The sequence below is a fragment of the Drosophila suzukii genome, chromosome 3 (genome assembly GCF_043229965.1).
Source record: "Drosophila suzukii chromosome 3, CBGP_Dsuzu_IsoJpt1.0, whole genome shotgun sequence".
Classification (NCBI taxonomy): Eukaryota; Metazoa; Arthropoda; class Insecta; order Diptera; family Drosophilidae; genus Drosophila; species Drosophila suzukii.
Genome location: NC_092082.1, coordinates 11276336 through 11296817, shown reverse-complemented (window position 1 = coordinate 11296817; position 20482 = coordinate 11276336). Strand labels below are relative to the sequence as shown.

Below are 20482 nucleotides of genomic sequence, written 5' to 3'. Positions count from 1 at the left end.
GCCGGATAAACGAAAGACTTAGGCAACGAACTCGGTTGGCATTGATGGGAAAATATTTTGATAAATGCGGAACGGGACCATCCAAGTTATGCGAAAATTAAACAAAACAGTGAAATTTAAATTGCTTTTTAAATTTTGATATTTGGTATATTTATTTTATTTTAGTTTATAATTTTAGTGGACAATACTTTTAATAAAGCAACTGGTTTTAAGTTGGCTTGAACATGTTAATTTTCCAATGATTTGCAACTTTCCATTTAGTTAGACAATAAAGATTCTTTAACAATTAATTTAAATATAAATCTTTATACACTGATAAAAAAATGGAATAGTAAATTTAAATATGCGCCTATTGAATCCAAAATTTCATATTTCATATTTAAATTTAATACAAAAAACATTATATTAAATACGAAACATATTAAATTGCCTAGTTTAATATAAAAATATTTAATTCAAAGAAGAGCATATTTAATTTAAATTTGGGTATATTTATTTTAAAAAATATTATATTTATCGTTAATATTTTCAGAATTAAAAAAATCCATATTTAAATTAAAAATGTTTCATATTAATTTTAAGTATTCAAATTACTTTATTTTAGAGTTTTTAATATTTAAAATAAAAATGTTTGTAATAATAATATTGAAAGTGTCAATTTGAAAGGGTTTTTCAATGTTTATATCAAATAAAAAAAAAACACAAGAAAATATCTTTTATATTTACATACAAATTTATTAATTAAAATGTATTTTATTTTTATTGTAACTTTTAAATATGTTTCATATTTAAATATAAGTTTCTGCCCTGTCCGTTTTTAAGTACGGTAATATTTAAAATAAATATTTTAATTTTAAGCTGACTTCTTTTACAAAAAGATTTATTTCATAAACTGTTCAGACCAAACATTATATGCACATTTTTAAAAACAAATTGATATACATATGTACATTAAAGTAAATTGGAATACATATGTATGTAAATAAGAATGTATGTAAATGGGCAGAAAACAAACGAGGGCGCAAAGATAATTTTTGGCGGTTTTCTTTTGTTCTATGCTACACGCATTCATTCTTTCGCGTTTGCTTTGATCAATGACTCTTCTTCTTTACCACTTCACGACGCGTGCCATTTAAAAGTTGCAGCCGAAGAAGTTGGACGTGTCGGCATAAAAATATAATATTCAATGTGTGTATCAAAGCCTATCAAAAAATCGTTGTGAAGTTTATTTAAATAAATAAGTGTGTATGTGGGCAGCAACATTCAAAGCCATTAAGGACATACATATGTACATATATCGCGGCTTGTCTTTTTCTTTGAACTGTACTCGGCCATACATACATATGTACATATGTATGTACAATTGATTCCGCTTCTTCAACACAGCACGACGCTTGCCATTTCATAATTGCAGCCAAAGAAGTGGGACGTGTCGGAGCTTTGTTAAAGTGATAGCCTAAATAGCCTAAACATAAATAAATACATACAAAGTCAAATTTAAATTATCAAATTATTCCACCCGTACTTCGTTTTCGTAGAATCCAACAAGTTAGCGCGCGCGGTCACACGCATACATATGTATGTATGTATGTGTAGCTGCACTTGAATGTACATATGTACATACGTTTCTGAGAACCGAAAAATTTAAGCCACTTTACAATTAATACAAACTTCACTTTAGTTAGATTTCTTCTGCATACATACATATGCACGCAGTGGATAAAAAGAAATCTAACTAAAGTAAAGTTTGTATTAATTGTAAAGTGGCTTACATTTTTCGGTTCTCAGAAACGTATGTGTTCGCCAGGGCACGCTCAACTTTGTTGGCGACCAAGCAACGGTAAACGCACGCTGTGGTATATGTATGTATGTGTGTGTAGCTGCACTTGAATGTACATATGTACATACGTTTCTGAGAACCGAAAAATTTAAGCCACTTTACAATTAATACAAACTTCACTTTAGTTAGATTTCTTTTTATCCACTGCGTGCATATGTATGTATGCAGAAGAAATCTAACTAAAGTGAAGTTTGTATTAATTGTAAAGTGGCTTAAATTTTTCGGTTCTCAGAAACGTATGTACATATGTACATTCAAGTGCAGCTACACACACATACATACATATACCACAGCGTGCGTTTACCGTTGCTTGGTCGCCAACAAAGTTGAGCGTGCCCTGGCGAACACACACATATACATACATTTGCTGTAACACATCTACACACATCAGCGTGCTTTTACCGTTCCTGACAAAGTCGAAAGAGTCGCGAGTTTCTGACTTTACTAATACGAACATTTTGCATAGGTAAGTAAAAAACGTAGAAATATATACATTTTTAAAAGTAAAAATACGGCAAAAAAGTTTTTATAATAAATAATAACTTTTTGAAACAATCTTTTATTATTAACTTAAATTTTAAAATAATAGCGGAATAAAAATTGTTTGCCCAAATTAATTAATAGGTATTAGATATTATTATTAAAATTCCTTTTTAATTTTCGCTGTCCTAGAAATGGATACTGAAAACAGAATTGATGAAATGGACGACGAAGCCCAGTTAAAAACTTTACTAAAAAGTTTTAACTTGGAGGCAATAACGGAAAATTTAAAATGTGAGTGTTGTATAAGGTGTTTTTATTTAAATATTATAATCTTATTATAGCATGTGGGATTACCTATCGTTCTCTGAAATATATAAATTCTGACGACATACGCGATGCTATTTCAAATGTTGGCTTAAGAGCCGAATTCAGAGAAAAATTATTCTTTTGGCGTAAGTCAGAAGTAAGTAAACACCAAATTACATATATAAACATATTTAAAAATATTGACCAATTTCAAGTTTAATATCGATGATAAAACCATTTCTGCGGATTCAAAAGTAAGTGGTTGGTTAAAGGAACAGACGTCGACGGGATCAAGTATTCAGTCTGCTGTGGCGCATTTGGTATGATAATATTTTTATTTTGTTTTTGAATAGTTTGTTTTACATTATTGTCAAACTCCATTTGCATGTTTCAAATTATAATGTATTTATTTCATTATGTTTATTGACAAAGACTAATTAGAAAATATTTGTTTTTTCCAGAATATTTCAAATATTTTGCAACTTTATCCCAAAGGACAAGGGCTTCTCCACTATTATGAAACAAAAAACGTTCTAACAAATGTTCACCGGGAGGATCTAATTTCCGTAATAGTTGAGCACGCCATTGCAACGGAGTTCCAAATAAGAACTTCTGAATTCCCCCAAATTGTAGACCAAATTGTTTCTATTTTTCCAACTGAAAGTGAGGTCAGGGTAAGTGAAACGCCATATAAATTATGCTTTTTAATATGAGAATACATTTTTACCATACCAAATGTATTTCCAGGATTTCTATTTTATCCCCCGCAGTGGCAAAAAAAACCCTGCTGGGAAACTATATGCCAAATATACAAATAACAGAACGAAACGTATAAAACTGGACAGAATATTGGAAGTTCCTGTTAAGGACCAGACAAAAAGTCAAAAGTGGAACCTGCTAGATTTTGACGAAACTTTGTACTTAGCTGACAAAACAGAATTAATGAGGGAGATCTCAGACTGGAATCTCGTCTTAGAAAAATGGAATAAAACCCATCTTACTCGGCGTAAGGATGTTAAAACTCTGGATGGAGCTGAGTTTTTGAAAGCATGGCCTAAATATGCTGATTCGCGGGCGCCGGAATTGGTAATTTATAATTATAATCAGACTACATTCAGATTTTTATTTTTTTATTATTCTTATTTATTTTTTTGTTCTCTTTTATTGTTTTTTTTTCAGATTCAAATAGATTTTAAACTTTTGTTCCCCGGTAGAGAGGACGCATTATCCGGTAAATGGGAAAATTTTAAGGAAAAAATATCTCTTTACTATGAATCAAATATTCATGGCCCTAGCAGCAAGGAACTGCTAAAGACTTTAACCAAAGCGGAGAATATTGGTAATTTATTATTTTGTTTGAACTCTTTAAAATGAAATCTCTAATTTTCTTTTTTATCTTACTATTTATTTCACAGATTCGTCTGATTTTATTTTGACTATTCTGCTACCGTCGGTGTTACCATCGAATACCTGGTTTTCATCAAAAACATCAAGGAGCAGGACAAAATACACATTGCTCGACTCCCAGGAAAGTTTAGTCCTCCGCGTTAACTCTATCGTAGACTATCAGCAAAGAATTGCTGATATAATAAGTAAAAACTATTCAAATTTGGAAACGGTCCAACCTTTTGTGTTCGTAGAAGGCCAGAGTGCAACTTCTTTAAAATCTTTCTTTGTTTACTTTGATAAAACTATTTATAAATTTGATTCATTTATTCAATCCTTAGATATTTGTTTTAAAATATTTAACACGCTGGACTTAAAGTATCCCCCGGCTTCTGAATTATCATGGAATTTTATCCAACAGTATTTTTATAACATATACACCGAATACGATAAAAAATCAGCCAATTTGTCATCCTTGCTAAGTTTCCTAAAAAGTTAAGTTTTAAATATGTATCCTTGTTATAAATGCAACAAAAGCTTTAAAGATGGCGATTTATTAATTAAGCACTTGCAGCTTTACCACTTAATTAAAAAACCATCACTTGATGATCCCTTACAATGTAAGCTTCCCTCATGTAATCAACTGTTTTCTGCATATTGTAATTTTAGAAAACACATACGAAAACCTCACGACATACCATTTTGCGAAACACCCATTGAAACAGCAGTTGAATCAGTTCCAGAAAAATTAAATTTAAGTTTAAATAGTTTTGATTTTGATTTTTGTTTTGATGAACTTAATGATTCACACATTCAACGTACATTCAATTACTTTAAAGAAAATTCGTTTTTGTTTACCCTTCGTTTGCACGAAAAATCTTTTTTACCACGAAACGAAATAGTTAAAGTTCAAAGCATGGTTGCAGAGCTGATAGCTCCTATAGGCAGCGCCCTTTACAAAGCTGGCACAAATGCCGAGGCCTTAAAAAAGATTCAAGAATCGATTATTTCTTTCTGCGCGAACCCTTTTGAAACCATACAATCGGAACATACGTTTTTCAAAACATTGAAAATGAAAAAATTGTTTGAAGACCCTAAGCCGTACACAATATCAAATGTTATTGCTCCTACAAATAAAAAGGGCAGAGCTTCTCTCCTTCCTAATAAAGTAGACATAATTATGATGCCTGTAGTTTTTCAAATAAAGTCATTTTTTGAACTTCCAAATATCTTAAAATTAACTATTCAAAATCAGAAATTTCTAGAGGCATCTAATAATTTTCGTAATTTTGTTAATACAGAGTCTTGGACGAAAAAACTGAAAAACTATAAAGACGATGATATTGTTATTCCTTTTTTTTTGTATTTTGATGATTTCCAAACAAATAACCCTATAGGGGCCCACGTATCCTCGATTTGCGGCTGCTACTACTCATTTCCAACGCTGCCTCAGTATTTATTATCCAAACTAGATTTTGTTTTTCCTTTCGCTTACATACCGTCTAATGCTTTTAAGGACATTGAGTACGACATAATATTATACCCTTTATTTCAAACTCTTAAAGAATTGGAAAATGGTGTCAGCATTAAGATTGAAGAGGAAATTAAAACTGTTTATTTTGTCATCGGCCTAATACTGGGCGATAATTTGGGCTTAAACTCACTATTCGGTTTTGTTAAATCTTTTAGAGCTAAGCGGTTCTGCAGGGCATGCAAGCGAACAAACATTGAAACGAAATCTGATTTTGAAGAAAAAAATAAATATCTTAGAAATAAAAAATCATACAGCACAGATGTAAAAGTAAATAACTTTTTAGAAACCGGAATAAAAACCGAATGTATATTTAATGAGCTAAAAAACTTTCATGTTATTGACAATTTTTACTTCGATCTTATGCATGACGTACTAGAAGGGATATGTGTGTATGGAATTTGTCAAACTCTAACTGCCTTGATTAAAGATAAAATTTTAAACATTGATTTGATAAACAACCGCAAAAATATGTTCCCATTTGGCGAATTGGATATAAGAAATATTTCACGACCTTTAGATTTAAATAAATTAAGAAAAAATGAACTTAGAATGACCGCCATTGAAAAGCTTTGTTTTGCCAGATTTTTACCGTTAATGATTGCTAATGATATACCTAAAAATAATGATATTTGGATACTGTATACGCTTATGTTAGAAATAATCGATATTTTGTTTCAAAATGTATTCACTACTCATGATTTAAACGTTTTAGAAGGTAAAATTAAATCGCATCATAAGTTATATGTACAACTATATGGTCCTAGTTTAAAACCAAAGCATCATTTCCTCTTACATTACCCTACTGCTATAAAAAAATGTGGTCCAATTAAATATGCATGGGTAATGAGGTTTGAAGCTAAGCATAGAGTGTCAAAAACGTATTTAAGATCAATAACATCACGAAGAAATCAATGCCGATCAGCAGCCATTAAAGAGTCTGTAAAGTTTGCCAATTTTTTAATGAATTTTAAAAACGGAATTCCCCCTATTTTTGATAAATCTTGTTTTAAAAATGTGAATGTTGAAACTATAGAATCTGTGAATCAATCAAATCGATTTTTGTTCAAAACTAAAAATGTTGAATATGCAGAAAACTTTGTATACAAAGGAATAACTTACAAAACAAATTATTGTTTAGCTATTAAGGATGACAATACTCTAAGACTGTTTAAAGTACTTTTTTTCGTTAATGAATTGACTACTGTGTATGTAGCCTGTAATTCTATTGAAGTTAAAACATTCTGCAACCATATGCAGGCATATGAATGCGGAAAAATTAAAAACGTATTAGTTCTTAAACCCATTGAAGAGTTTTCAAGCCATCCAATGCACATGTATGATGTAAATGCTAAAAAATATGTTGTATACAGATCTCTGTAAAATAAGTATAAGTGTAACTGTAGTATTAGTACCTTCCAGCAAGCCGTTATGAAAAATGTATGTTTAAATAAAATAAAAAAAAAAATAAAAATAAAATTTTTGTACTCATTTTTTTTAGTGTACCAAAAATATTTGAATACCTATCATATTTAATATTACAATTGGCATATTTTAAATAAATATGTCTAGTATTGAATCTTAATACAACTTATATTGAATTTTAATATTTCGGTTATTCATTTAACTATTAAAATTTTAGAATTTAATATGGTTTCTGTTTATATTAAACACGTGTACTATTTAATTCAAATTTTAAAAATTTAAAATCAAATAGTCATAATATTAAATAGAAATATGCATTGTATTTAATTTAAATATGGCTTATATTTAACTTAAATATTTAAAATATTAAAATCTATTCCGAAAATATTTAAATTTAATATGGAAAAAAAGTTTAATATGCGCATATTGAAATTTAATAAAAACCGCAATGGATGAAAATCAAAGCGAAAAATATTTGGGTTGAATATGAAATATTTAGATTTACTACGTTTTTTTTATCAGTGTAGTACAAAAAACACTATTACATTGTTTTTATCTGATAGTTAAGCATCTTTTAAAAGGCCTTTAAAAGTTGGTAATAGTAAAATGAATGTTATCCACATTGCTGGGTCTTTCCCCAGAACCTGAAGTCCCAAGAGGATATTGCCCAAGTGATTCCGGCTTAAGTATTTCTCCATCTTCTGGCAGCATTTAATTTCGATTTGCGAAAAATTATCATAAATTAGACTAATTAAAATAAAATGCTGCAATAAATTTCCATCGCAGCCGTTGGCAAGAGACATTCATTTGCTCTAGAATTGATGCAGTCCCAGCCGTTGAGCCGAGCCGCTCACTTTCAAAAGATGTGCACGGTGGCAATCCGGTTCATTGAGTGCGCTTCAATTGCCGAGACATCGACGGAGTCTCAAGACCTGGGACCCCGAGACGTGGCTGCTGCATTCTGGTTCACCTTCGAGAAAAGCACAGCGTTTTCAGCCGTCAGACATTGCCAAACGATCGTCTTTCGTGGCTTAGTTTTTGGCTTTTGAGAGCGAGTTTCGGCGATTGGATTGTGTGAGAAATTCCCTTAATCAGCGCCAGTTGCACTGCACCAGACCACTGAAAATGGGCAACAAAGTTGCTGTATGGTATGGTTTTCTTGAAAATATCTTATTATCATTAGGCGTTGGTCGTTCCCCCTCTTGCTGGAAATCAGGTTTGGTTTCCCAATTGATTTTTCGGTAATGGGACATTAATCGATTGGAGTAGAATTGTTTTCCTACTCCCCCACTACATTAAATTTCAATGATTTCACACGCCAAACGTGTGGTAATTTACTCAATGCGACCTTGACTTTTACCCATTTGAAGGTCCAAGACCAGCAGATCCATCATAATCATCATCATCAGCGGTGGCGGTAACGCTTCTTCTTCTGAAAATTGTTTAATACGTGACGAAAACAATGATCAAGTAATTATGTGGCTTATAAATGTCGGCTTCCCGTCTCCACCAACGATATGATATGACAGTAAACGCATTTTTCTCTTGGCTTTTCCGTTTCCATTCTTTTTTCAGACTTAATGGGCTTAATGTTGTAATTTATTAAATTAGTTTAGAAATGTTTTTTTAATCGCCTGCAAAGAGCCAACTTTCATGGAATTACATCAGGGTCTGCGGAGGTTGACCTCTAACTGATCGTTTTTTAACCACCAGTTGTTTATCGTTTGCGGTTAAAATCAATAGAGCATTATGGAAGTACTCTCAATTCTTGAAAGGTATCATATGCATATTTGATTCAGGTGGCTTATAATGAATACTTAAGAGAATCTGTAAACTGAAAAAGGTTATTATTCTTGCTTAATGAGCGGTGATTGAAAAATATTTAGCCTTCATATTCCTGAGTTTTTGCTTTTCCTGACACTAAACATAGGTATTATTTTAAAAAGATTTTGAAGAGATGGAATGTTTGAAGTAGTTCTTATTATGGGAATGTGTTTACATCAATTATCCTGGATAGGTTAAAAGTAATTTGTTTCTGTGTTGATAAATCGAATAGGGTTTATCTGGGTACGCCAAGTAGTTCAAGGCTTTCCTCTTGACCAGTTCATTCATCACTTGGTCCATGCCCAGCATCATTTGTCAATTGCAGTTCTCTGCCGGTAACGAAACATCCCCCACCACCCAATAAAAAAATACTGGCAAACAGACCGCAAACATTTGGATAAACGCATTTAGTTCTCATTGTTCTGACTTGGAGTTCGCTGCCCCCTCCAAAAAAGTAAAAAAAAGAAACAGAATTAAACCGACTTCTCTGCCATTGCACAAAAACAATGCATTTCGGTTTCGGGTTGTTCTCTTTTTATGACTTCGGAACCAGTTGATTATTGTGCAAATAAAAATTCTAATGACGATTTCGGCAACAACAATGCAATTATGCAAAGCCAGAAGAGGAAGGTAATTAAAGGCAGAACAGCAAAAGTTGCAGGAATGATAATTATCACGGCGCTGCAATCAACAATGAATATGCTAAACAGTCCAAGTTCCAAGTTCCAAGTGCCAAGTCGAACGGAGGAGAACATCTTATGGAGCCATGCCACATGGTGGCACATGCCACATCCGCCAGAAGCCGAAAAAAAAGAGCAGAAGATACACCGCCATGATCTATCATCATCACCGGGTCGGTCTTTGTCTCGGATTTGCGCAACTCCACCCCTTCCTTCCTTGGCACTCTCCCACTCTGCCCAAATACCATACATCATCCGAACCCAAGCTGAAAGCTAAAAGGTTTCACTCCACCACAAATTGTGGCAAATTGTCGATGGGTTTTGTAATCAAACCGATGCCAAAGCTCCGCCATTGAATTGTTTTGCCTAACGTTTTGCAGAATCTGCCGCATATGGGTCAAATGCGAATTTGCCTTTGTTTCGCCAAATTGTTTTGTCACTTTCGGATTAATTGAGTACATTTGGCCGCAGTTGAGTTACCCAACGTTGATTGATATTTTTCCACCCTCTTTTCGTTTACTTGCCAGTCATTTCAGTGACTCGATTTAAAGAAATTTGGGATTTTCATATTTGCCAGTTGACACACGTGACAAATTTGAGTTCGTCGAATTACAAAAATGTACATTACAAAGGTTACTGTTGAAAAAAGCTTATGTGTTTTATAAGTAATCTTACAAAAATATTTTACATTTAATAATTTTTTGCTATTTTGGGTATATATAAAATTTAAAACAAATAAAAAAGGTTAAAAAATAGTTCAATATGTTTGTAAATTATTGTAAAGTTAACTTTGAATATGACTTAATCCTAAATTAATCTTCTTAAAAGTGGTCAAGTTATTTTTTACAGTTTTTTAAAATTAATTGTCCATATGTATACTCGTATTTCCTAAATGTGTTGAATAATTCTCTGATGAATGGCTGTCAGACATCAATTGTAAAATGTTTTTGCAAAAGAACCAAGTTAATTTTATGATTTCACAGAACATTAGCCATTTCCTAAGACTCTTCCAGTTGCTCCATCAAAATCTCCGACTTTCAATACCATTATGATTTACGAGTGCAATTAGTCATCACCAAAAAATGTTCCAAGAGAATGCCAAGAAGTACTGATTGAATTGCCATTTCATGTCCATACAAATTATGCAGCAGCAAAGTGACAAGAAATACTCGAAATTCGACTCACAACAAACCAAAAAGAAGCTAAAGTGGGAAACAAATCACAGCAGCAAAGATGGTAAGTGCAGTTGGAGATGATTGAAATTAATGGCAGATCCATTCAAAAATATAAAAGAAACTGACTAGAAGGCCAAAAGCGTCTGAACCCTGCCTGATCGGATTGCAAAGTTCACAGTGGATGATGATGAGGCTGATAGACAGCGCCTTGGGGGAAATTTCATACAGAAAATGCCATGAATAAAACGAGAGATTACATTGCCCAGATACCGGAGTACTTATGAAGGAGCACTGCCAAATGCCAGTGGAAACATAACGAGGTGCGAACAGGGTCAGCTTTGGTAGCCTTTAGCTAGGTGAACTCAATCGAACGGCTAGTTGGCCAACAGTATCTGGTCCGAAGCAGATAGGAAAATTGTCAGCAAAGTGCTAAGGCCGACTTCCAAGCTTATAAGACGATCGGAAAAATGTACATATATGTATGTGAAGATCTAGATGAGAGATCATTGGAATTTGTAAAAGAATGTCACATTCATTGTGCAATTGTTGATTCAATTGTATTTTTAACGATAGCACGGCCCAGAATTCAATCTATGTATCTTTTATCTGTTCTGTTTAACATATATGTTATATAGATATAAATTTATGTTTTCATTTATATTCATTTGAGCAAACTTGGATACAAATGTCAAGTTTTAGACAACAATTTTATAAACTCATCTTTTCCTTGAGCTCATAACGAAAGATAGCCATCTCAAGGCATTTTTTTGGCCAGTCAACAATTGTTGAATATTCAGCATACGTCATGTGGTCCGTTACCCAAACCTGCAATTCAAGTGGCTCGCTGAGTACTTTTAGTTTTTCCTTTATTTTACATTTTTTATTTGTGTTACTCGCCGGCTACCATTTAAATTGATTTTCGCTTTTATGCCACAAAACTGGAGTAAATTTGGTGGCAAGGTCAGTCGGAGCTCGATGGCTTTGCTGACCATCTGCACAAAGTCGATGATCATGGAGCGAGGATGATGACGTTGACGTCTCAACTCTCAGAACAAACAAGTTGTAATTGGGTCGACTTTGGTGTACTCGAGTAATCACAAACAACGACGGCACGAGAAGGCAAAGGCCTCACAAAATGCCCGAGTCATAAAAAACCTTTATCAAACGCTTCGCTGATCCGACAACTTCAATGATGTTTTTCTGTATTCTGTTGTTTTCCCCCCCATTTGTTGTTCGTGTGAACTGGGGAAGGACGACCTTTGGCCAGAAGATGGCACCTTCGCCGGAGTTATCCATTTCGTGATGTTATTGGGAATGACTCAGCCAGGTTTTAGCTTCTTTACGGTTCCGATGGAATTGATTTCTGTTTTTCATTGACGCCTGAGCTGCGATTTGCCTCTGAACGAGTTTGGCATTTGTTTATTTCAGCTTAATATTCAGTTGTTTTCGGCAATGATCATAAATTCTTATTGTTCCATTGCCGTGGGATTATTTGGTGTAAATATATTACCCAAAAAAATAGATGGATAGTGTGAGTATAAACCTCAAGCAACAACTTTTAATTGTTATTTGTGCAGCAGTTTTTGTTTGCAGGTAATGTGGTTTAATTAACTGGAATATGTTTATTAAAAATAAAAGGGAAAGTAATCCCTTTGATATTTAGTTTATGATTTCTTACCTTAAGCCCACTAAAAATGCGTTTTGTTATAGCATAAAAACTTTGTATGAAATAAAAAATAAAACTATGGTGAAAAAAATGGTTTGAACTTAGAGATTATATATTATATATTGTAATTGAAAATGTATTAATATATATTTATCATACACATAAAATAAAAGCAACAAATGTTATTAAATGGCATCACATATTTTCAAATTAATGGAGCTAGTGAATTGGTTATCCATCGAAAAATCACGTTTAGGTACGCCTCTTGATGATCGCCATGTTGGCCAGCTTCAGAATGCGGTTAAAATCGACCTTGACGTGGGCGCGCCAAAACTTGCAGCGTCCCCAAATGACGGCCGGATAGTTGGGGCTCATGATGCCATGAAAGATTCGGGCAATATTCCGTCCGCTAAATGTATTGTCCGGATACATGTTGATCAGGGCGTGTACGTCATCTATGATGTGCTCATCGGGCACGTTGCTTGGCTAAAAGACAGAAGGAAGACAAATATTTACGGTAAGCAATGGGTTTTTCAAATCTTGGGAAAACGATTACCTCTACTTCCAGTTCCAGATCCTGCGGGTAATCATTGGCAAAGTAGTTGCGCACTATAGCCTTCAACTGCTCGCCACGATCTTTGGGAAAATCCGCATTGCAGCACTGGCTGCAGGAACTGTATGACACTGCCGCCAGTCCATGGGCCACATATTGCAGCTGGATAAGCTGTGTACGCTCCTGTTTCACGGAACGCGTGTAGAGCGTGTCCAGGGCGCTGTCAATTTCCGATTCCGTAAAGTCACCCGGCACCTTGATACGGAATCCCAAATCATAGAAGCTCACCGTGATGGGTGATCGCTTTGGAAAGCCATTCACTGTCGAAAGATACCAGCTTTTAAATGCCCTTAAGATCGGAGTACCATCTTACCTTTCACCCATTCCAGGTCCTTCAGTTGGTACTTGACCACGCCACTGTTCCAACCAATTCCAGCCGCAATGTCTGTCACCGAGAACTCAATGATATTGGAGTCCTCCTTGAAGGTCTTGTCCCTAATCTGCAATGCAATGGCCATGGCCAAGGGTGGACATTCTTTTGCAGCGTGCCTGTGAATGGGAAACCACATAATATCGTAATACTTTTCAAGTTACAAGTAAGAAACTCACTTCAGGTACTTGGGTCCTCCGTAGGAGATCACCTTGGCCATAACATATGCTGAGCTCAGCACACTGATGCACCACCGAGGATCCAGTTCCATGTAGCAGAGCAGCGTGGATATGTTTTCCGCCGGGATGTCCAGCATCTCGACGGTTTTCTCAACTGAAAAGCCTATTTCATGACCCGGACATGCATGTACCCTCGGGCCATCACCCTCCTGGGCAACAGTTAGAGCAGCTGTCTTGGAAGCCTCCTTATCACAGCTACAAGGCACGAAAATCTTCTGAAGCAGCTTGCGGATCACATGCCTGTCAATGGAGTTGGCATACACATGCCGACGCAGCTCACTCTGGTCGCCACCTTTGGCATCCAAGAAAAGGTGACAGTGGGATGGCAATCCATCGCGTCCTGCTCGCCCTATTTCCTGCACATAGCTCTCGAAGTTCCGCGGCATATTATAGTGGATCACCGCCCGTATGTCCGGCTTATTGATGCCCATGCCGAAGGCGATGGTGGCCACAACTATACGCAACTCGTTGCCCATGAAAGCCTTCTGGACGGTGCGGCGCCTGGAAGCAGGCATTCCGGCATGGTAGGGCTCTGCCTGCCAGTTCACCCGCTTGCGCTTCTTTCCTGGATCCTGGGCTGGCTGCCTACGGTCCTGCACACATGTCCTGATGAAGCCTGCGATTCGCTCGCACTCGTCCCGCCGTGTGCAGTAGATAATGATGGATTGGCAAGGTTCAAAGCTGAAATTATAGAAAATAGTTGAAACTTCAGTCTTCAATCTGTTGGACAAGCATTACCGTTCGCTATTGAGTAGCTGGAGCAGCGCCGCATCTCGGTTGTGATCCTTGGAGACGGACAGCACCAGATTGTCTGGCAGTGGGATGTCGCTAATAATGCCTCGCTCTCCATCCGTAATCCCTAGGTGGTTGATGATACTTATGCGCGTGGGCAGTGTGGCCGTAGCTGTAAGTCCCAGCACCGTGTGTACCCCGAGGTTCTTCCGCAGGACCTTGCAGATCATCAGATAACTAGGCCGAAAATTGTGACTCCATTGAGACACGCAATGCGCCTCGTCAATACAGGCAAATGCAATGGGTGGCAGCTGGCGGAGAATAGCTCCAAACCCGGTGGCGCGTTCCCCGGCAACTACTGCTTCCGGCGAGACCAGAAGTATGTCAATCTCTCCATTGGCAATCATCTGCTGTATCTTCATACGCTGCGGCGCTGTCTGGTTGGTGTGCAGGCAGTGGGCACGCAGGAAGTGCGGCACGCCGGTCACCTGATCCTCCATAAGCGACACAAGGGGTGAGATGACCAGCGTAATAGCTCCCACCTTGCGGCTATACAGGTAGGCGGGCAATTGGTAGCACAGAGACTTGCCACTGCCCGTGCTGAGTGTAACCAGCGATGAGAGTCCGGATAGAGTGCGCATGATAGCTCGATCCTGACCTATTTGGGATTATTAAACAATATATTATTATGATATGTCTTGAGTAAAGGTTCCCTCTTACCCTTCCTGAAATTACTGTGACCGAACATGTGCAATACTTCCAGCACCTCGGGTGTGGTGTCCTGGACACTACCGTCCGGTAGGAGATCGTATAGGGGCTTCACCCCGCCGTGCCGGCTGCGAGTTGAAGTAGAAGCGTTGGCATCCAGGCCAGCCTGCTTAAGGAACTCCTCAGGGATCTTGTGGCCGACGTATGTCTTAATAGGCGAAGGTGGTTTCCCTTGGGAACTTGGCTGACTTAGCGAGGCTTCCACGGCTGCATCCAGGGCCTCGAAGTCAACGTCCATTTCATCGCTAGACCAATCCGGCTCCTGATACGGTTTTTCCTCTTCATCACCGCTGCTGACTGGCATCTCTTTCTCTGATTCTTCAGATTCCGCGGCTTCAAGAATGGCGGAATTAGCCGCCTGGGGCAGTCTTGATATGTTGCGACTGTGAGCCACCACTGCTCCCTGGCTGGCCATCTCCTGGGCCTCGACCAGCGTGGGAAATGGCGAGGGATCCTCCTCCAGCTGCGCGGATAGGGGCAACAAGCTATCCCCTTTCACCTTGCACTGCTGGGCGAAATGTCCAACTCCGCCGCACTGGAAACAGGTAAGCACTCCTCCATCGCAGCCACCCATGTCCATATCCGGCCCACTCAAGGCAGCCACTCGTTTCTTATGGCGCCACTGCTGCTTCTTGTACTTGCTGAAGTTCACGGTCTTTTTGCCGCGAGAGAATTTTTTCTTTTGAATGTTAATGGTTACAAAGTTCTCGTTTAACTTCCCGGAAGCGATTCGCTCCTCCAGTTTTTTTCGGGCTGCAGCACGCTTTTCATCTACCCGAATGTTGGAGCCATCTGCTAATCCTGCCCCAGTAGGTCCTGCAGCAAAGGTGCCAATATAGCGCTGAGCGGTAGCATCGGCTCTTTCCAAATCTTGCTGATTAATGCGAGGGACAGAGGTGATGTCTCCTGCCTCCAAGGCCAGCACGTACTTGAGATCCTCAGGATTCAATGGCTGACTCTGGTCTTCTTGGGGATTAGGCTCAGGTTCCGCAGCAGTGGCTTTCTTGGAGTTCTTCGGCTTCTTCTCCGCTTTAGGTTTCTTCTCTGCTTTGATTTTGGGTTTCTTTTCAGCTTTTGGCTTTGGTTCTGCTTTAGGTTTGGTGGTCTTTCGTTTTCCGGCGGCTTGTTTGCGCTTTGCCTTATCTTTCTTTCCCTTCTCCGGTTCATAGGTGGCGTCCTGATCCTCGTCGGCGGAGAAATCCAAGGCATACTCATCCTCCGGATCTTTGGGATTCAACGATTCCAATTCCGTTTCAACTTTACTGGGTATCTCAGCTGCAGCGGCTACTTGAATCGAATCGGGTGCAGTTGGCATAATCTTGCGACGTTTGGCCAGCTGTCGATATTCCTGAGGCTCTGGCTCTTCTTCACTTTCAGCCACCACAGAGTCGGAATCCGAATCGGTTTCATGCCCGACACGTCGAGGTTTATGTTTAGAAGTTATTTTCTGGCTGGAAGCAGATGGAGTCTGTGCAGGTTTCTCGTTTATAACGGAACTGTTACTTGCTTGCAACACCTTTGTGGCTTCATCCTGTTCGTTCTTGACCTGCACCTGCTTCTCCTCCTTAATGGATGGCTTTAATTTACTCAAATCAAGATTGGCCAGCCCAAAGTTCGTTTTCCGCGACGGACCACTATTATTATTCGTTTCCGCAAACGGCGTATCCGCATCAAGAGTGTTCTCCGTAGTGTTTCGCTGTAGCCAGCCGTCATCCACCTGCGTTTTTATAGTTTCCTTGCTGTGCTCGCCGGCCAGCAGTGAATTGCTGGCTAAAGCCAGCTCCTTCTCCTTGTACTCCTGTGCCTTGCGTATCAGTATGGTCTCAAAATCGGGCAGTTCTTCTACCGGACCAGTCGAAACTGACCTAAGGGTACTGGTAGAACTGGAGGCGTTGATGGAACTGTTTGAGAGCGGCTTTCGGGGATTTCGCTTGGCGAAGCCGCGTGTGGATTGAAATAGCTTGGCACTCAAACTGGGCTTTAGACCGGCGGCCACTTTAGGCTGCTTGCCCTGCACTGGAGCGGACATGGAAGCCTCTAGTGGCTGTGGCTGTGCTGCTAGTTTCTTGCTGACATCTTTGCCCCAGGCATTTTGGTTGATTGGCAGCTCCTCCACCGCCTCAAATTTACGGATCACATGGTTCTCATCGCGATTGACCAGATTGGTGAGCACTTTGCGATTGGGCAGGTCCTGGAGATTGGAAAATGAACCAGACGCCGGCGGCGTAAGCTCCTGAACATTGGCAACGCTCTGTGGCTCCACCAGTGCAGATATATCCAGGGGCAGTTGGGGGCCTCCGTTCAGACTGAGGTCCTGATCCAGCATGCTCACACCCAGATCGCTGGCCTGCGACATCTCCAGGACATCGAATCCATCTTCGCTGAGCACATCGTTCAGGGTCTCTTCCAGAAAGGATGTTTTCAGCTTGTAGTACATTTTGTAGGAGTCGCGAATCTCCTGGCTGGCCTCCCGAATATCATACTACACCGAAAGATGGAGTAATTTGCATAATTTTAATATATTAGAGTATATCCCAATATTACCTTCGATGGAACTCGGCCATTCTTCTTCTTGAAATCCTTTTCCCACAATTTGACGCGTAGCTTGTACTTCTGGTATTTCAGCTTGAACACCGAATCGTCCATGTCGATGGCCGTCTTAAATGGTTACAAACATTAAAAAACAAACATTTGAAACAAGATTTCAGGCGACTACAAAATTAACACAAGTGCAGCTGATTTCGCTGAGCGCGCGCTTTTTCGCCGGCGTTGCCAGACCAATGCCGGCGCAGGGAGAGTTGCCAGACCATCGCGTGCATGGACAATGGGGCAAATAGCATTTCACGGATTTATAAATGTAAAATTTAAGAATGTATTTATTAAATTTGGACGGGTTTGCAGAAAAAACAAGAATATTTGTCAGAAAAGCGAATTTAAAAAATCCGAATGATTTCTCAATGTTCAATGAGGAGAAGTATAAGTAAATTTCTTCGAACAATAAATAAAAATAGTTTTAGGCAAAACGAAAAAAAACTCAATCACCCAAATTATATAGATATTGCTGCGCATTTTATTCAATTTGTGTTCGTTTTTGTAGTAAAAAATATCCAAGCTTGGCCGTTGCAAAATGCAGTTTTCACAATGATGCTAGGTAGGTATAGGTAAATGACTCGCAGAGGGCTTTCCTCGCTGGAATAACTGAAGATTACAGGTAATAGCTACGTGGATAGGAGCCAAGCAAAGCAGCCGCACGGGAGTTCCAGCGGGGTGGACAAAGCGGAGGAGGGAGAGCGGCGAAAGGCAGGGCGAGAATGTAAACATAGATGTTGAGGAGCCTACATGAGTATCAGGGCAATCTCCTCCGGCTGCATCGATGGACAACGCCAGTTGTACAAGTAGTACTGCAGGTTTCCATCCCCGGCACCGAACTTCAGCGGAGCAAAGTACTTCTTGTTCTCCATGAGGTCAAGGGCATTGTACACGTCCATCTGGACATTGCGGGCCGAGATCAGTGCATCGTTCATCAGGTCCAGCCACGGAGTCTTTGTCGACACATTATAAAACGAATAGGCGGCGCGAACGGTCTTGTGCACCGGATGGTGCATCACCGACGAGGGCAGGCAGTAGTAGCTGGTCAGATCAGTGATGTTTCCCTTCTCGTCAGCCACCACGAAGCAGTCGATAATTCCTTCCTTGGGTGTAAACCAATGGCGGAACTCCTCCTTGCTGAACACCGGGCTCAGCTGGAAACGCTTCAGGTAGTCCTCCAGCAACTTGTGCGCCTTGTCCATATCCTTCGCTGTGATCCGGCGATAGCCCTTTGTCTTTGGCTGATCGGGCAGTTTGTACAGCTTCATGGTGCGCTGCATGGTCATGTTGCGGGCGAGATGCGAGAAGCGCACGTCCACCAGCTTCTTGGGGTTAAGGGAGCGGTGCCAATAACGGCAGGTAGCCACCGGCGTGGGCAGCACGACCCCAGCCGTGTAAGCCGCCTGGAATATTCCCGTCAGATTGACGCGACGCGTGATCTCACGGATTAGGACTGGAGCCACCCGCTTGCTGCGCAACTTCTTGTGGACGCACAGGAAGTTGATGTCCACCACCTTAAGCACCTTGTCGTACGACTTTAGCTTACTGGGTATGGCCGAGATGAAGCCAACCAGTTTGTTGGACTTCTCCACCCGCACGCCCACATGCCAGTCGCGTTTCCAGCCCGGCGGCTGCAGCGACCACTTGAGGAATTCGGGCTGGTAGTCGAAACGGAACATGGCGTCGTCGTCCTCGACATAGTTCTCGTTGAGCAGCGTGTACAGCTCCTTGAGATCGTTGGCGTCGGTCAGGTCCAGTGTCACCCACTTAAAACCACCTGGCAGGGTGTAGGGCTCCGCCCGGATCTCGCTGACCTCCTTGTTTGGTTCGATGCATTCATTGGTGGTCACCTGCTCGTCCAGCTTGGTGACCGGCTGTGTGGACCAGAACGCAAATTTCTTGCGGGTGCTGGCCATCGCATCGGATACGGCCTGTAGCAAGGCCTGCTTGCCTGGAAAAGAAGCGGAGTATTGATTTTAGTACGCCATTGTGCTGCTCCTCCTCCAAATATAAATAGCTTTTGGACGCTGCGAAATGTTTTAACTCGAATAACAAATCTGACGCATTAAAAAATGAAGGCAACAACTGACAACAAGCTTCCAAAACGGGGAGTTTAAGCATGAATCAAGCATGTTATCAAGGTTTTATGAGTTTTCGATTATTTCATTTTTTTTAATTATCTCGAATTTGGGTCTTGTTCCTTTTTTTGTTCCTTTATAAACATTATAAAGCCATTATACACAATTCTGATAATTTAGTGATAACGTAAAACAATACAAAAATGTAGGATTCATCCCAAGCTTATCCATAAATTGTACTTTCAATAAAATGGCAAAGGAATTCGGAAACGGTGAGCAAATGTCCTTTCACTGTGAAGTTCAAGCTAAAAAGGCCGGACTGTAGTCCCCGACCAAACCTAACCTCATTTTTTTCAGCCCCAAGGAGGTGCCTCCAAAGGTGTTTATTCTGGCGCGAGGAAAACTTACTTGAACCCGCAGACACTGAGGCATCATTCTTCGCCCCATCCGATTGCTCCGCATCCTCGTTTTCGCCTATATTCGCGGATCCCGTGTCCTGGATCTTTAAGCCGGCAAGAACCTTCTCGAGCATTTCCTCCGAGGCGACCGCCACCTCCTTGGCCTTCTGCTTCAGCTCCTCACCGGAATGATCGTCCGCATTCTCGTTAGGCATGTTTTGCACTATATTTCTGTTTAAATAGTTTAGCAAATTAAAATTGCAATGAAATCGCAAAACTACAAAAACAGCTGACTCGATAGATCTCTTCCTCTTCGATTTCAGCAGGCGCTTTTAAGCTGCTCAACGAACGGTCACTCTAAACATACCGACGGGACACA

The 20482-nt window shown here is 39.4% G+C and overlaps 3 protein-coding genes across 5 annotated transcripts; 1 reads left to right on the top strand and 2 right to left on the bottom strand.

Annotated features, from left to right (window-relative positions):
- Nucleotides 1–1032: 1032 nt before the first annotated feature.
- On the top strand, nt 1033–6975 carry LOC139353071 (uncharacterized). Of its 3 annotated transcripts, XR_011604205.1 has the most exons (10): nt 1174–1188; nt 1539–1578; nt 2232–2306; nt 2513–2614; nt 2665–2786; nt 2845–2949; nt 3091–3303; nt 3377–3715; nt 3809–3968; nt 4045–6975. XR_011604205.1 is itself a non-coding variant. In XM_070996274.1 (9 exons), exons 3-9 carry the CDS (start codon nt 2515–2517, stop codon nt 4512–4514), a joined length of 1509 nt encoding a protein of 502 aa, XP_070852375.1. In that variant the 5' UTR covers nt 1033–1245; nt 2232–2306; nt 2513–2514; the 3' UTR covers nt 4515–6974. The 3 variants fall into 3 exon arrangements, 2 of the variants coding, with proteins under 2 accessions (XP_070852375.1, XP_070852374.1); XM_070996274.1 differs by lacking the exon at nt 1539–1578 and having other exon boundaries at nt 1033–1245; nt 4045–6974; XM_070996273.1 differs by lacking the exon at nt 1539–1578 and having other exon boundaries at nt 1132–1188; nt 4045–6974.
- A 5435-nt stretch (nt 6976–12410) lies between these two features.
- On the bottom strand, nt 12411–17807 carry RecQ4 (RecQ4 helicase). Its single transcript, XM_017079395.4, has 7 exons — nt 17583–17807; nt 14991–17520; nt 14277–14928; nt 13479–14219; nt 13243–13418; nt 12873–13189; nt 12411–12802 (listed from the first exon to the last, which is right to left on the bottom strand). Exons 1-7 carry the CDS (start codon nt 17682–17684, stop codon nt 12569–12571), a joined length of 4752 nt encoding a protein of 1583 aa, XP_016934884.2. The 5' UTR covers nt 17685–17807; the 3' UTR covers nt 12411–12568.
- Nucleotides 17808–18085: 278 nt separating this feature from the next.
- Nmt (N-myristoyl transferase) lies at nt 18086–20422 on the bottom strand. The gene is made up of 2 exons (XM_017077751.4): nt 20114–20422; nt 18086–19578 (listed from the first exon to the last, which is right to left on the bottom strand). Exons 1-2 carry the CDS (start codon nt 20316–20318, stop codon nt 18374–18376), a joined length of 1410 nt encoding a protein of 469 aa, XP_016933240.2. The 5' UTR covers nt 20319–20422; the 3' UTR covers nt 18086–18373.
- Between the last annotated feature and the right edge of the window lie 60 nt (nt 20423–20482).

Coding starts and splice junctions, on each gene's coding strand:
- Nmt (XM_017077751.4), bottom strand. CDS start 20,318: ATGCCTAACGAGAATGCGGACGATCATTCCGGTGAGGAGCTGAAGCAG. Junction 19,579..20,113: donor CTCAGTGTCTGCGGGTTCAA/GTAAGTTTTCCT, acceptor CTTCTTTTCCAG/GCAAGCAGGCCTTGCTACAG.
- LOC139353071 (XM_070996274.1), top strand. CDS start 2,515: ATGGATACTGAAAACAGAATTGATGAAATGGACGACGAAGCCCAGTTA. Junction 2,787..2,844: donor TCTTTTGGCGTAAGTCAGAA/GTAAGTAAACAC, acceptor ACCAATTTCAAG/TTTAATATCGATGATAAAAC. Junction 3,969..4,044: donor AACCAAAGCGGAGAATATTG/GTAATTTATTAT, acceptor TTTATTTCACAG/ATTCGTCTGATTTTATTTTG.
- RecQ4 (XM_017079395.4), bottom strand. CDS start 17,684: ATGGACGATTCGGTGTTCAAGCTGAAATACCAGAAGTACAAGCTACGC. Junction 17,521..17,582: donor ATGGCCGAGTTCCATCGAAG/GTAATATTGGGA, acceptor CTTTCGGTGTAG/TATGATATTCGGGAGGCCAG. Junction 13,190..13,242: donor GGACCTGGAATGGGTGAAAG/GTAAGATGGTAC, acceptor ATCTTTCGACAG/TGAATGGCTTTCCAAAGCGA.